Genomic DNA, 14,576 nt, shown 5'->3' with positions numbered 1-14,576 from the left:
GAGTCCCTGGAGGAGGGCATGGTAACGTGCTCCACTATTCTTGCCTAGAGACTCTCATGGACAGAGGAGCCAGGCAGGCAATAGTCTATAGGGTCACAAAGAGTCGGACATGACTTAAGCGACTGAGCACACACAAATACACTATTGGATTTAATATGCTAATAGTTTATTAAGAATGTTTACAAAAAAAAAAAAAAAGAATGTTTACACAATATTGTAAAGTAATTAGCCTTCAATTAAAATGAATAAATTTATTTAAAAAAAGAATGTTTACATCTATACTTATGGAAAAATTTGTGATTTTCTTACAATGTATTGCTTGATTTTGTTATCATATAATCCTGGTATGAAAAAACATTTGGAATAAGTTGTGGCCTTCCTTTTTAATAATAACTTTGGTAGGATTGATAGGTCTCCCTCAAATTTTATAAAATTTATGAATGGATAAAAAGAAATGTCGAAGAGCTAGCTGACCATGCCCACCATGTGAAGTGAAGATATAGTGAAAACTCAAACCCAGAAGAGGGTCCTCACTCACTGGCAGAATTCACACTCTGGACCCCTCCCAGTAGACCTAACTTTAACAACAAAACAACCTGCCATGAAAGGACAGGGGTCACCCAAGAAGCTGCAGTCTTTTTGTCCAGGGGCAGCTGCTGCTTCTGTTTGGGAGCCATTTGTCCCAAGAGTTCCTCCTTTCTTTGGAAAGTCTGAGGGCAATGCAGTCACCCTGCTAGGGGTCTGATTCTTCAGTACCTCTCGGTTCAAGAGGTACTGCTTCAGAAGGAAACCATTGATGGTGGGGGAACGTCCAATGCCCATATTAGGGAAAATTTTCCAAACCAGAGAGAGTGAGAAGCAGGAGAAGCACTGTAAACAGTGTTTGATGAGAGAAGAGCTGTGAGTAGCTCATGGATGAAAGGAATCTGGGGTATGTACTGGTCATGGCATGCCCTTCTACCTGCAGTGGAGTGTGTGCTCCACTATAACCCTGCTTCAAAACTTTTCAAAATATGGGTAGACACTGAAATTTAATTCACAAAAATTATTCTTAACAAAGAAGATATTGGATGTAAAACATAAATGAATAATAAACCATAAAACCATCACACAAATCCATTAGCTTATTGTTAAAATGTAATTTAGAGGAAAAAAAAGAAAATTTAAATATTGGGAAGAAAAGGGGATATTGATAGATAAGGTGAAGTTTTTTTGAGAGTTAAGAGAATACCATGCACCAACTTGTTATGATGATAAATACAATGTTGATTAAGTAAAAGATTTTCTAGGAAAATATAAACAACCAAAACTGATTCAGACTTAAGCAGAAAGGTAAGCTGGTCAAAAACTAGAGGAAAAATCCTTATAAAAGCCTAGTGAGATCTTAGATCTTTGATCTTAAAAAGAGATCAAAGAATTACTTCTTCAAAAAGAGATGGGTCCACATGGTTTCATGAATCAGTTTTTTCCAACCTCAAGGCTATAGAGCATACAGAAATACAGAAAGATTGCCAGTTCTTTTACAAAACTATTAAACTCTAACATTAAAATATAGAAAACACAAAAATATAAACTATAGATCAAATTAAATTATGGCTATGGATTAAAAACAAGTATTAAATGTTAGCAAATCAATCAGACTATTAAAAATAATACATAATAATATAATTTATTTCAGGAATGCAAAGATGGTTAAATATTAGGCAATCTATTAGTATAAATCACTAAGCTGGGGAAGTTTAAGACTCATCCTGATCAGAATAAATTCTTTATAAAATAGGTCAGAGAAATATTTACTGAACATGATAGTGTGTCTTTGTTAAACCAGCAGCCTGTAGGAGACTTAACTTACAAATTAGAGGCATTCGCTTTAGAGTGAGACTCATGACAAGGGAGTGTGACATCACTGCAGTGTGTCATTTTGCCTTTCAGTTTCTTGTTTATCATATTTGAAATTGCTAAAAATTAACGAGGCTCCTTATAGGTGTGAGTGGGGTAAATAAGAACATTCATATTTTGCCAGTTGAAATATCAGCTGTAACAACCTTCCTGAAAAGCAAAGTGGTCAAAATTTTATAAATGTGTAATCCCTTTTCAACCATTTTCTTATCCAGGAATCTGTGCAAAATATTTTTAAAGTAAACTGCACACAAATACAAGGTTATACATGTAGTTATTTCTAGTAGTGAAACATAAAGGAGAAAGAAATCTAACTGTCCCCTATTAGGGATTGCTTATAGAAACTGTGTTCCATCCATTAGCCAGAATACCGTGCAGTCATTAAAAATGGTTTGTTAAAGATTACATAGTGGCATGAAAATATGCAATGTTTTGTTAAATTTTTAAAACTCACATAGCATGTTTATAATTGAATTTTAGAATTGTATATACAGAAATAGAAATTGAAAAATCTAGAAGCACGTATATAAGGGTTGTTAATTCTGGACAACATGATTCTCTTTACTCTATTTTGCTATTCCTGGTTACCTAGATTTTCCACCATGAACATGTATGATACTAGTAATTCAAAAGTCATAAGAATGGTATTTATTCATTCAATAAACATTATTGAGATATACTATGTCCCAAGCACTTCTAGGTGCTGGACTTTCAGTTCTGTACCAGACTGATCAATTTCTCCTCTCACTCCCCGGAAGAGAGACTCAAGACAATGTCACTCAGTGATAGTGTCCTGAATAAAACAGAATGAGATGTGATGGAGAGTGGGTAGTGGGGAGGGCTTTATTGGACAGTCACATAAGGCCCCTCTGGGCTAAGACCTGAATGGAGAAAAGCCAGGAGTTCAAAGATGATACAAGCAGACTAGTCAGTATGGATGAGCTTGCACAATATTGTTAAATGAAAAACAGCCTATTACCAAACAGTGTGCGCTACAGTATGTAAATTGTGCTTCCGAAAGTCTCCTAGGATATTTAGAAGATGTTACCAGTAGTCATATTGGCTTGGTAGTTATGGATAATTTTTACTCTTTGCATATCTATATTTTAGATATCCTTTTACAATGAATATATGTTATCATTGTCATTCATTCCCTCATTCAAAAAAATTTAGTCAGGGCTATTCTATGGTGCTGGAAATACAGCAACAACCAGGGAAAAATCCTGGACCTAATGGAGCTTTACTCTGAGTGGCAGAGGAAATGAGGGAACAGACTTTAAAATTTAAATTAAATTAAATAGCATATTAATAAAATATTAAAATAGTATGTTAGTAAAATTATGAGATAGTAGGTAAATATCTTTAAGATAAAAGGCAGCAAGGTGGAGTATATGTTGTGGAGAGAAAAGACAGTCTAATTTGCGAGTGGGTCATACAACTTTTCAGGGAAAAGGCTTTCCAGGCAGAGGAATCAACCACCCAAGTGCCAAAGGAGTGAGCATGCTGAGGCTGTGGGCTGAGTGAGTGAGCTGGAGATGAGGTGATAATGGATGGATGATAGAATGAAGAGGTCAAGACAAGGTGTGGAGGGGCTGGGGGAGCAGATCCCACAGGATGGTCAAGTCCTTGCAAAACCTTTACTCTGAGACATAGAAACACACAGGAGGGTTTTGAGCAGACAAGCAACATGATACAACAATCTTAGCAAATCACTCAGGCTGCGATGTTGAGAATAGACCAAAGGGAGAAGGGCAGAAGTAGGGACCTATTAGGTGGCTGTTGCAAAAAACCCAAGCAAGAATGATGAAGGTTTGGACCAGCCTGACAGTAAAGATGTGTGACAGTAAAGAGAAAGAGAAGGTAAGAAAATGAGGTAAGAGGAGGGGAACTAGAAGAGTGTGATGTCCTGAAAACCACAGAAGAAAATACATCAAGATGGAGGAAATGACCAACAGTAAAAATGAAGACAGATAAAAGATCACTTGATTAGTAATGTGGAGCATACTGTCCTTGACCAGAGCCATTGCAGTAGAGCTGTGATGGAGAAAGTTTGCTTGGAGAGGGTCCAAGAGAACATGGGAGGACAAAAATGGAAATTAGCATGAGATTTGCTTTAAATAGATGGAGAGAATGCAGTTTCAGTTAGTAAGAAGATCAAGAGAAGATTTTTTTTTTTCTTGAAAGCTGGGTAAAATAAATTATAAAGGGGGAAAATAGAAGATTTTTACTGGAATTGGGGAAATATAAGCCTATCACATTTATTCCAGGAAAAACAAACCACTAATTGGTGGAATATTTTCAGATCTTTGGGCACTTTGCCCTTGACCACCATCTTTGAGGTCAGAATCAGGAAGAAACAGTTCAAGGTTAATGGAGAGAAATAAAGATATTTTCAAAGCAGTATGGCGACCACCTCTGGCTTCTATAAATTACTCTCCTATTCCACCAGTGCCTTTAATCTCCTAGGCTTGTCTTCCTCGGAATTTCTTTTTCCTCATCCCTGCATCCCACTTCTTCCACATCCCAGCATCAATCCTCTGAAATTCAGGGTCAATAGACCCACAGAATTAAGATTCTTAAAGCAAACTTTACGTGCTTCCAAGAAAATCTCTTTCGTGAAGAAAAACTCAGTATTACAAATCAGCATGGTTTATTTTTCGAGGATCAAAATGCCACAAGCAGTCAGACTTCCTGAGCTAATAAAAGAAAATACTGGCTGCAGCCGTCAGAGATCAAGGAGGAGGGAGTAAGGGCAAAAGAGTAATTCTCCTGAAAGTCTGAAAGGAGTTCCTCAAATGAAAGCCCAACCCGTGCAAAACAGGGCTCAGGATCAAATAAATTTGTTGAATATTTCATACTAATTTACTTCCCCCAGCACACAGACACATTCTGAGGATTTACAACAATGTTAGCCCCAAGAAATCCCAAAGAAAAACATACGAAAAAATGTAACCTGACCTTCCCCTCCCCTCATTAAACAATTTAGTCTAGAGCCATTAGGCAGGGTCAAGCAAGGTAGGTCTCTGCATGGCCTGACCTGGAGTGCAGAGCCCAACAGGAAGACATCCAAGTAGGGAGCGCGTAGCATAGCTATGCCTGATACCAGCTGCAATTGAGTAAAGGGAGCCAGCTGTCTCATGGTCTGAAAAGGGAGTTGCAAAGAAATGAACAGGAGAAATCCAGAATGATCCATGTGGTAGTGGATCAGAATTAGAGATACTGGTATAAATATCTCTACGTATTAGAATCAGAAGCTTAGAAATAAATGTGGATGTAAATATGTGTGAACGAGTGAGTGAGTGAGTGTGTGTGTGTGTGTATGTATTCAAACCTATATCTTTTTGCTTTGTCTAGTGAGGGTGCCTGGAAAGTGCCACCCAATAACCATGAGCACAACTAAAGCAGGGACCTTGGCTTCCAAATATTGTTCTCCAGTAAAAGTAACCAGAGCTTCCTGAGAAATGACTTATCCCAATACCCCAGTAAGGAAAGCACAGATGAGCTTGGAATATCTTGGCAGAAATCGAGGATATGTTCAAAGAAGCGAGACATGTCAAAAGAACATAGAAGCCAACTTGAAGGGCTTCCCACTGGCCAAATCTGAACATCCTAAATAGTGAAAGCAGACGGAATTCAATGAGCATCCTTATATTCATGCTGGTAAAAACAAAAGGATAACTTGAAACTGTAATGAAGAACGGAATATGTACATGGTCTTAAAATATCTCCCTATAAAATACTTATGGATTACAAAATATAAAAGTGTCATTTCACACTTAAGAAATACTGCAGACATCAGTCATCAAGTTATCAAAGTAAACATCCAGATGTGCCGTTTCTACCCTAGGTGAATAACTTGAATCTAATTATGAGGAAGCATCAGACAAACCCAAATCAAGGAACATTCTACTAAATAATTGGCGTATCATCTTCAAAAGTACTGAAGTGCAAAAAAGGCTTAGGAACTGTTACTGACAAAAAGAGACTAAAAAGACCCACCTAAATTCAATGCTTAAATATGAACTGGGTCCTTCTGCTGTAAGAACATCAAAAGCGCAAGTGACAAAATTTGAGTAAGACCTGAATTTCAGATGGTAGCAAGGAACACATGCTAATCTCCTGATTTGCATGGTTGTATCCCCAGACAATGTCCCCGTTTGTAGGAAATACACACTGAAATACGGGGCGGTCATGGGGACATCAAGCTGGCAACTCACTCTCAAGTGACTCAGGGGAAAAAATGGCTACGGACTATAATTGCAACTTTTTCTGTAAGTGTGAAGTAGTTTCAAAATAAAATTGTGCCTTTGGAGAAAAAAACCCGTATCCTGATTCTCAAACACATATAGTTGTTGAAGCTGCCCCACGTGATAACTTCTCTTGGAATGAATCTTCCACAGCAGATCCTTGGAGGGACACTCCTGTAAGCAGTCCCATTCAATCCCACAGTATACAGGAGGCTCCACGGAGAGGACAGCCTTCTGAGTTTGGAGCCAAAGCATAGGAAGGCAGCCCATCTCATCTCTACCCATGAACACAAGCTTTGGTGGAAAGGTGAAAGAAGAAAGAGATGTATCTGAATTTATCTACACAAAGGGACAAGTTGAAGAATAAATTTAGAATCTATGTCAAGTTCATTGCATCTTGCAAGAAAAAAGAATCAGCCTAATGTAATAAAAGTACAAGTAGTGCTCTCATGGTATCGTATAATTTTATTTGTGCCTAGCTTTTAAGAAGCCCTAAATATTGTTTCGTATAAATACTGTAGATATCATTAAAATCAAATTAAAAGATGAAAAGCACTGATATTCCGAGAAGCAAAGGAACTGTGGGAGTGAAGCCAGGATTAGAAGCCATGTTTGGCATCCCACGACTGTCTGAATGGATGTCCACATGCTCTCCACTACTCTAGGTGGTTTTCTCTAAGAATAGAGAAGAGAAACGATATTCTGTTCTCCAAGAAGTAGAATGCTCTGGAAAATCTGAGACAGAGATGAACTAATCAGAATTTGTATAAGATAAAGTGGATACTTGTCACTCCATTTAAGACATACTTTTCATCCTTCAGCAAAAAAAATAACAAAAAAAAACCAACAACAAAGAAATCCTCAAACATGTGGGATTGGTAGCTGAATAGCCGTCTAAGATACATTTCTAACTTACCAGTGCATATCCTCTCAGTGCCACTCTGCTCCCTTTGCATCAATAGCTTCATTAATTCCAACTCCCAATCTACCATTTTATAAATAGGAACAGTAAGTTACTGGTAGTCTAACAAAATTCATTCAGTATCTACACTGCTTCTCCCATAAAGTTCACTATGTTACTGAAATACAAAATAATCTTGCCTTTCCTTCAGTCTTCCAAATGTAACACTTGTGAGTTTACCGGAAAAAACAGTTGGAAACAGAAAACAAAATAGTATCAATTACTAATATTTCCCATTCTCTGCTAAGCCTTGTCTTATCTGAAGCTTGTAAAGTTATTTAATCTTTTCCATCATCTCAGGGAGAAGAAAGCCTGGAAAATCCTAGTCATTCCACAGTAACTATCAGTGGGATTTTCCATAACTATCTGGATGCAAAATAAAAATCTTAAGAAGTTGATCCAATTCTAAAACTTACTTCTCAACTTACTAATAAATATGAAGAGACAACCCATCCATATTTTCTTCAAATCGTATCTGGTTTCTTGGCCAGACTGCTAGTACCTGAAAAAGTTTCAGAGTTTGTTCCAACAAATCTACATTTAAAAGCTTAAAAATGCATCTGTGCACTAACCATTCTTTTCTGCATCTGACTTAGGGCCAGAGATGGGACTGTAAGATAGAACCTTGCCAAGAAATTGGGAAGAAAAGGAATAAAATTTCCTTCTAAAAGCTAAACTGTGAGATTAACACTTGACGGATCAGGGCAAGTGTAAAGAAGTGAGAAATCACCACATGGACACAGGGAACAATAGTCAATATCATAATGGGAGAGAATGTGAAAAGGACATAAATATATATGTAAAACTGAATCACCTTTCTGTACCCAGAAACCCACACATTGTAAATCAACTATACTTCAATTTAAAAAGTAAAGAGAGAAAGAAATCACCACATGGGGACAAAAAAGCTTCCAGGCCAGCAAGATTTGGCTGTGACCTCAGTGAGGCTATAATATACACATCTGAAGACTCTATTAATTGATCATGGAGTCACAGAAGAAGAAAGGTTGCTAAAACAACCTGAGCAATTCCCGCCCAGGCTCTGTGCAGAGTGAAGGGGATCTGGACCAGCAGTGTTGGGGTAGCATAGGATCAGGGACCTCTATGCTTCTAATTTCTCTAGTGAAAATGATGCATTGATTAATCTTAGCCTGAATCCGCTGGGCTGGCCTCTTATGCACGATGGAAAGCTCAACGTTGAGCACACAGCCCAGCCTAAAGCAGGCAATCATTAGACTCTATGAATTGGCTCCAACTCTTTGCTCACAGCCTCCTGATTAGAATTTGGCTCTCTACATAGTTCTGCCTACAGGGAGAGAATGACCTAGTCAGATTTGAGAATTCTGGCCCCCATGCCAGCTACAGCACTCACTGAGATATACAGTGCCGCACTTGAGCTTGTTTATTCTCAGTCAGCTCCCAAAGAAAGGGCCCTGGAGGGTGCCACAAGGTCAAGTTTCTGAGCTCATGGGGCTGGCAGCGAGTCTCTGGGCAATGGTAAATTTACCAGGATGGCAAAGATGGTGGTGGCCAGAGGGACAATTGCGGCCACACCTTCTACATTGCACTATGTGCTGTACATAGTTGAACTCATTTCATCCCCACAGCAAAGCAATACATTAGGCATTAGTAGCATTCCCATCTAGTAACCCAAAGACCTGCATTAGAAATTGGAATTCAGAGGCAGATTTACCTGACTCTAAAGGCTAATCCCTTAAATCATGAAAATCCTACCTCTGGGAGGTTGGGGGATGAACCCTATCCTTTCCTTCTCCTGGCCTCACTCTGCTGTGTCAGCGGTGTGCTTTGGGCCATCCTGTTACCGATCAGGGTTCTTGGCCTCTTTAATCAATAGAAACTGATCAGAGGCCAGACAAGAAATTCAGGCAAGGCTTTATAGGGGCCTCTGCTGCAGTGGAGGGGGCGAGGGGAACAAGAACAAACAGATTCCCAAGGGGAGCAAGCTTGTTCCTTACACAGGATGAGGGTAGGGGTGTATCCAGGGGTCAGGCTGGAGGGGGATGGCTTAGGTGGTTTTCCCATCCCTTAATCAGTGGTGTTTTGTGCAGGGGAATGCACATAGTAGGCTGCTTTTGCTCCAGGCTCTTTCAAATGTGGCAATTGGGTTTTTGGGTCTCTTTGTATCCTTTGTCCAGAATTCACCCTAATTGTGCATGCACACAGTTATTTTTAGTCCCATATAGTTTCTTTGTATTTTGTTGCTGGAGGAGAAGTATGCCATATGGGAGCACTGCAGCATAGGGTCCCAGGTCCCAGGTCTGTCTCAATCCTAGTCCATCTTTGACATGACTCCTCATCCGTAAGCCACCACTCTACAAGGCTTCAGGACGATGCACAGAAAGAGCAGTACTTGACCCTTCTTCAGAAGTGCAGAAGCCAAATCCCATCTCAGCAAACAGCATCAGCATCTCCTCGATGCCGTCAGCACCGTTAGCTTTCACAAGGCAAATCTGACTCCCCCCCCCCACCACCCTGCAGCATACCATCTAATCATCTGCACCTCCTTCAATAAGCGTCTTCAGTATCCTTAATATCTCTCAAAAGTGTCTACTTCTCACCATCATGCCACACCCCGTCTTCCACCTGGATCTCTCTACAAACATCTCCTAGGTCATGTTTTGGCTTCTTCTCTTGTTCTTCTTTATTCTCAACCATTCATCCAGTGCTCTTTTAAAAACCCAGCCATGGCATTCCACTGTTTAAATATCCTTCCCTGGATCCCCAACCTCCTGCCATACTCCATGCTTCAGTCTAACAGTGATTGGCCTGCAGTTCTTGGAATATTCTCAGCCTTGCCTGTGGCAGGATGTCCCGGAATACACCTGGATGGATCCTCCTGGATCAGTCTTCCCTCCACACCCGCTTCCCCCTAATGGTCACCTCTTCCAGGGATTTTGGGACTCACTCCTGTTCCACCTCCTCCAGGAAGCACCTCCAGGTTAGGTGCTTGTCTAGGGTGCTCTCAAGTCCAGCTCACCCCTTACCCCACTCTATGGGAATTCTTCCTCATATCATTCCACCCCCAGACCATGACCTCCCTGAAACCCAGGACCCACTCTGATTATACAAAATGACTGACACACAAAAAATGCAGATTGAATGAATAAGCAAATGAACAAGAGCCCAGCATATCATAGATGTCAGAATCCACTTGGCTTCCTCAAGTCCTAGCTCTTGATCTGAGAAAGTTATCTAATCTCCCTTGACCCCAGATTTCTCTGCTTGTAAAATGGAGATCATAAAAGCTGCATTGTCCAGTGGTTGTGATTTTTAAACTAAATAATACAGTATGTGGAACATCTTCAGGACCATGCCTGGTACATAACAAGTACTCAGATGCTGGATTTTGCTATTATTATTACAAAGTTATTAGAGACTTAATAGAAAACATTCATTTTCTTGAAAGAGAAAAGATACTCCCAATACCCCATGATGACTCAGCTACTCCAGGCCTCCTCAGCACTCACGGTTTACAATCATGTACTATTTTGCCTTCTCAAATATATTGCTTTGAACAATTCTTGCATTTGCATACTGTCTTCAAGATGCCTAATACTTCAACAAACACTTTTAGGTGAAATGATATCAAATTTTCCCCACATTTTACTGCCCACTGGAGCCTTAAACTGTGGACATTCACATGGCACCTCCTAATTATGCCAACTCCATATGAGAGGCCCGCATAACCCTTGGAGTAACACACACAGAGAAACAGGAATAAGGCAGAAGGAACTGACAGGTGGCGATCCCAAAATAGAAATCAGGTTTTAATGGGGTCAGAACAAACTGCAGTCTCAGGAAAGAGGGTGTCCTTTGTCATAACAGATGCAGAAAGGTGAATAATCACACCAGTGGTTAAAAAGCATTGTAGCATAACCTCTCTGTGGAATATTGTGCAGCCATTAAAAATAGGTAGGGGCCAACTATTAAAATGGCAAATAATAACAGGTAAGAGATCATGTTCTATAAAACAGATACAGACATACAGGATTTTTGCTCACCGAATGTAAAACTTGCTTAAAAGAAATTTTAAGGGAGTAGACTAAAATTTCAACTGTTGTGACAGTTCTTTAACTGATCCCTCACACTTTTGGTAGAGTTGTCATATTCCTTTAAAATGAAAAAGAAAGAAAAAAAATAACCTCGTATAAAATATGTATTCAGCGTGTCTCCCTCACAGATGGCTCCTGAAAGAGCTGAGATAGTGCAGAAGACACGCCCTAGGCTGAAGGGGGCACCAGGAGTCAGGAGGCTGACTCAGCAGCCTCTGAATGTGGGCGAACCAGGGCCTGGGGGCGCCACCTTTCTTCACCGGCCACCGCCCTGCGAGGTCTCACTGAGCGCCCGCCAGCAGGCCGCCCCCAGTGGACCAGCCCGACACCCAGCCCCCAACTCTGCTGTCCCCAAGAGATCCTCTCCGCGAAGTTTGTCTTTGACTGGAGGAAGGCGACGCGAGCTGCTGGAAACCCCGCGCTCCGACGCAGCTCCCTCGCCCTCGCCCTCCCCGGGCAGCCCCGGCCTCGCTTCCCGCGCCCCGCGTACCTCTTGCAAGGGATCAGCGCCTTCCTCTCGTCCAGCACCCGCACGCGCTGGTTGAGCCCGTCGTAAGAGAGCAGGGCGCGACTGTAGCGCCCGGTGCTCTGCCGGTACAGCACCTGGCGTCCCTCCCACTGCTGCGGCACCTGGCAAGGGCGCTGAGCCGCCAGGGAGCCCCCGGCCCCCGGCGCCGCCGTCCCCACACCGCAGAGGCAGCCCAGTGCGCAGACCCACAGGCTGCCCAGCAGCCAAGCGCGCAGGGACCCTCGGGCCACGCGGAGGGGAGCGCGCCCAGGCATCGCCTTCTGCCGCGGCCGCAGTCCCCAAAGAGCCAGCCCGCGCCCAAGGGGGCGCTGAGCAGCCCAGGCACTCAGCGGGGCTTTCTCCAACTGTGCCCGAGGGCGGTCTTGCCCAAGTTGCTGCAGGTCTCGGCGGCGGCCTTTCCAGCTGTTGGGATCAGGACGCGCAAGGCCTGGGAACCGGGATTGGCCACGGGAAAGCTTCCGTGAATCGTGTGGGAGCTGTTTCTGCCTGGGCCGCTGCCCGCTGCCGCTACTGTTTTCACTTGCTCTCTGCTGCCAACAGGAAATGCGGTGGCAGTGGTGCCACTAGCATCCTGAAGGGTATCCGCGTTTTAAGGGGGATGGGGTGGTGGGGTGAGAAGGAAAGTGTTTTTCTGCTAAGTTGAGTATTCAGCAGATAACCAACACTGGAGGACAAACTCAAAGTCAGGATCAAGAAAGCTGGATAGCTGCACTCGCTGTGCCCCACATAACCTTGTCCCTTTATCAAATTGTTTTTGTTGCTGTTCAGTCGCTAAGTCATGTCCAACTCTTTGCAACCCCATGGACTGCAGCACATCAGGCTTCCCTGTCTTTCACTGGAGTTTGCTCAAATATATGTCCATTGAGTCAGTGATGCCATCCAACCATCTCATCCTGTGTAGCCCCTTTCTCCTCTTGCCCTCAGTCTCTCCCAGACAGGGTATCTTCCAAAAAATTCGGCTCTTCACATCAGGTGCCCAAAGTATTGAAGCTTCAGCTTCACAGCATCAATCCTTCCAATGAATATTTAGGGTTGATTTTCTTTAGGATTGACTGCTTTGATCTCCTTGCAGTCCAAGGGACTCTCAAGAGTCTTCTCCAATTCCTTAAAAAACTGGAAATAGAACTGCCATATGACCCAGCAATCCCACTCCTGGGCATACACACCAAGGAAACCAGATCTGAAAGAGACACGTGTACCTCAATGTTCATCGCAGCACTGTTTATAATAGCCAGGACATGGAAGCAACCTAGATGCCCATCAGCAGACAAATGGATAAGGAAGCTGTGGTACATATACACAATGGAATATTACTCAGCCGTTAAAAAGAATTCATTTGAATCAGTTCTAATGAGATGGATGAAACTGGAGCCCATTATACAGAGTGAAGTAAGCCAGAAAGATAAAGACCAATACAGTATACTAACGCATATATATGGAATTTAAAAAGATGGTAACAATAACCCTATATGCAAAACAGAAAAAGAGACACAGATGTACAGAACAGACTTTTGGACTCTGTGGGAGAAGGTGAGGGTGGAATGTTCAGAGAGAACTGAGCACTGAAACAAGTATACTATCAAGGGTGAAACAGATCACCAGCCCAGGTTGGATGCATGAGACAAGTGCTCAGGGCTGGTACACTGGGAAGACCCAGAGGGATGGGATGGAGAGGGAGGCGGGAGGAGGGATCGGGATGGGGAACACCTGTAAATCCATGGCTGATTCATGTCAATGTATGGCAAAAACCACTACAATATTAAAAAATAAATAAATAAATAAATAAACATTTGTAATAGCAAAAAAATAAATAAATTTTTTTAAATGGAAAAAAAAAAGAGACTTCTCCAACACCACAGTTCAAAAGCATCAATTTGTCAGTCCTCAGCAGTCTTTATCGTCTCTCATATCTCACAAACACGACTACTGGAAAAACTATAGCTTTGACTATATGGACCTTTGTTGGCAAAGTGATGTCTCTGCTTTTAAATATGCTACTAGGTTTGTCATAGCTTTTCTTCCAAGGAGCAAGCATCTTTTAATTTCACGGCTGCAGTCACTGTCCACAGAGATTTTGGAGCCCAAGAAAACAAAATCTGTCACTATTTCCACTTTTGCCTCATCTATTTGCCATGAAGTGATGGGCCCAAATGCCATGATCTTAGTTTTTTGAATGCTGAGTTTTAAGCTAGCTTTTTCACTCTCCTCTTTCACCTTCAACAAGAGGCTCTTTAGTTCCTCATCTGCATATTCAAGGTTATTGATATTTCTTCTAGCAATCTTGATTCCAGCTTGTGATTCATCCAGTCCCGCATTTCACATGATGTACTCTACATATAAGTTAAATAAGCAGGGTGACAATATATAGCCTTAACATACTCCTTTCCCAATTTTGAACCACCCCATTGTTCCATGTCCAGTTCTAACTGTTGCTTCTTGATCTGCATACAGGCTTCTCAGGAGACAGGTACAGTGGTCTGATATTCCCATCTCTTTAAGAATTTTCCATAGTTTGCTGTGATCCACACAGTCAATGTTTTAGCATAGTCAATGAAGCAGAAGGAGATGTTTTTCTGGAGTTGTCTTTGCTTTTTCTATGATCCAGTTTGATCTCTGGTTCCTCTGTCTTTTCTAAATCCAGCTTGTACATCTGGAAGTTCTGGGTTCACTTACTACTGAAGCCTAGCTTGAAGGATTTTGAGCATGATCTTGCTAACATGTGAAATGAGTGCAGTTGTTCAGTAAGTAGTTTGAACATTCTTTGACATTGCCTTTCTTTGGAAGGGGAATTAAAACTGACCTTTTCCAGTCCTGTGGCCATGGCTGAGCATATCAAAATTACCACCTGCTAACTCCAAATTAAAAGT

At 41.7% G+C, this 14,576-nt stretch overlaps 1 protein-coding gene across 1 annotated transcript in view; it reads right to left on the bottom strand.

The window, feature by feature from the left end:
• EPDR1 (ependymin related 1) overlaps positions 1-12,241 on the bottom strand; it is a 30,763-nt gene extending 18,522 nt beyond the window's left edge. Inside the window, exon 1 of the mRNA XM_043872653.1 lies at positions 11,671-12,241. Coding sequence (XP_043728588.1) covers positions 11,671-11,963 — 293 coding nt within the window. The 5' untranslated portion in view covers positions 11,964-12,241. The remainder of the gene's footprint in view (positions 1-11,670) is intronic.
• Between the last annotated feature and the right edge of the window lie 2,335 nt (positions 12,242-14,576).

The sequence above is a fragment of the Cervus elaphus genome, chromosome 18, assembly GCF_910594005.1.
Source record: "Cervus elaphus chromosome 18, mCerEla1.1, whole genome shotgun sequence".
Classification (NCBI taxonomy): Eukaryota; Metazoa; Chordata; class Mammalia; order Artiodactyla; family Cervidae; genus Cervus; species Cervus elaphus.
This window is presented reverse-complemented; position numbering and strand designations above follow the sequence as displayed.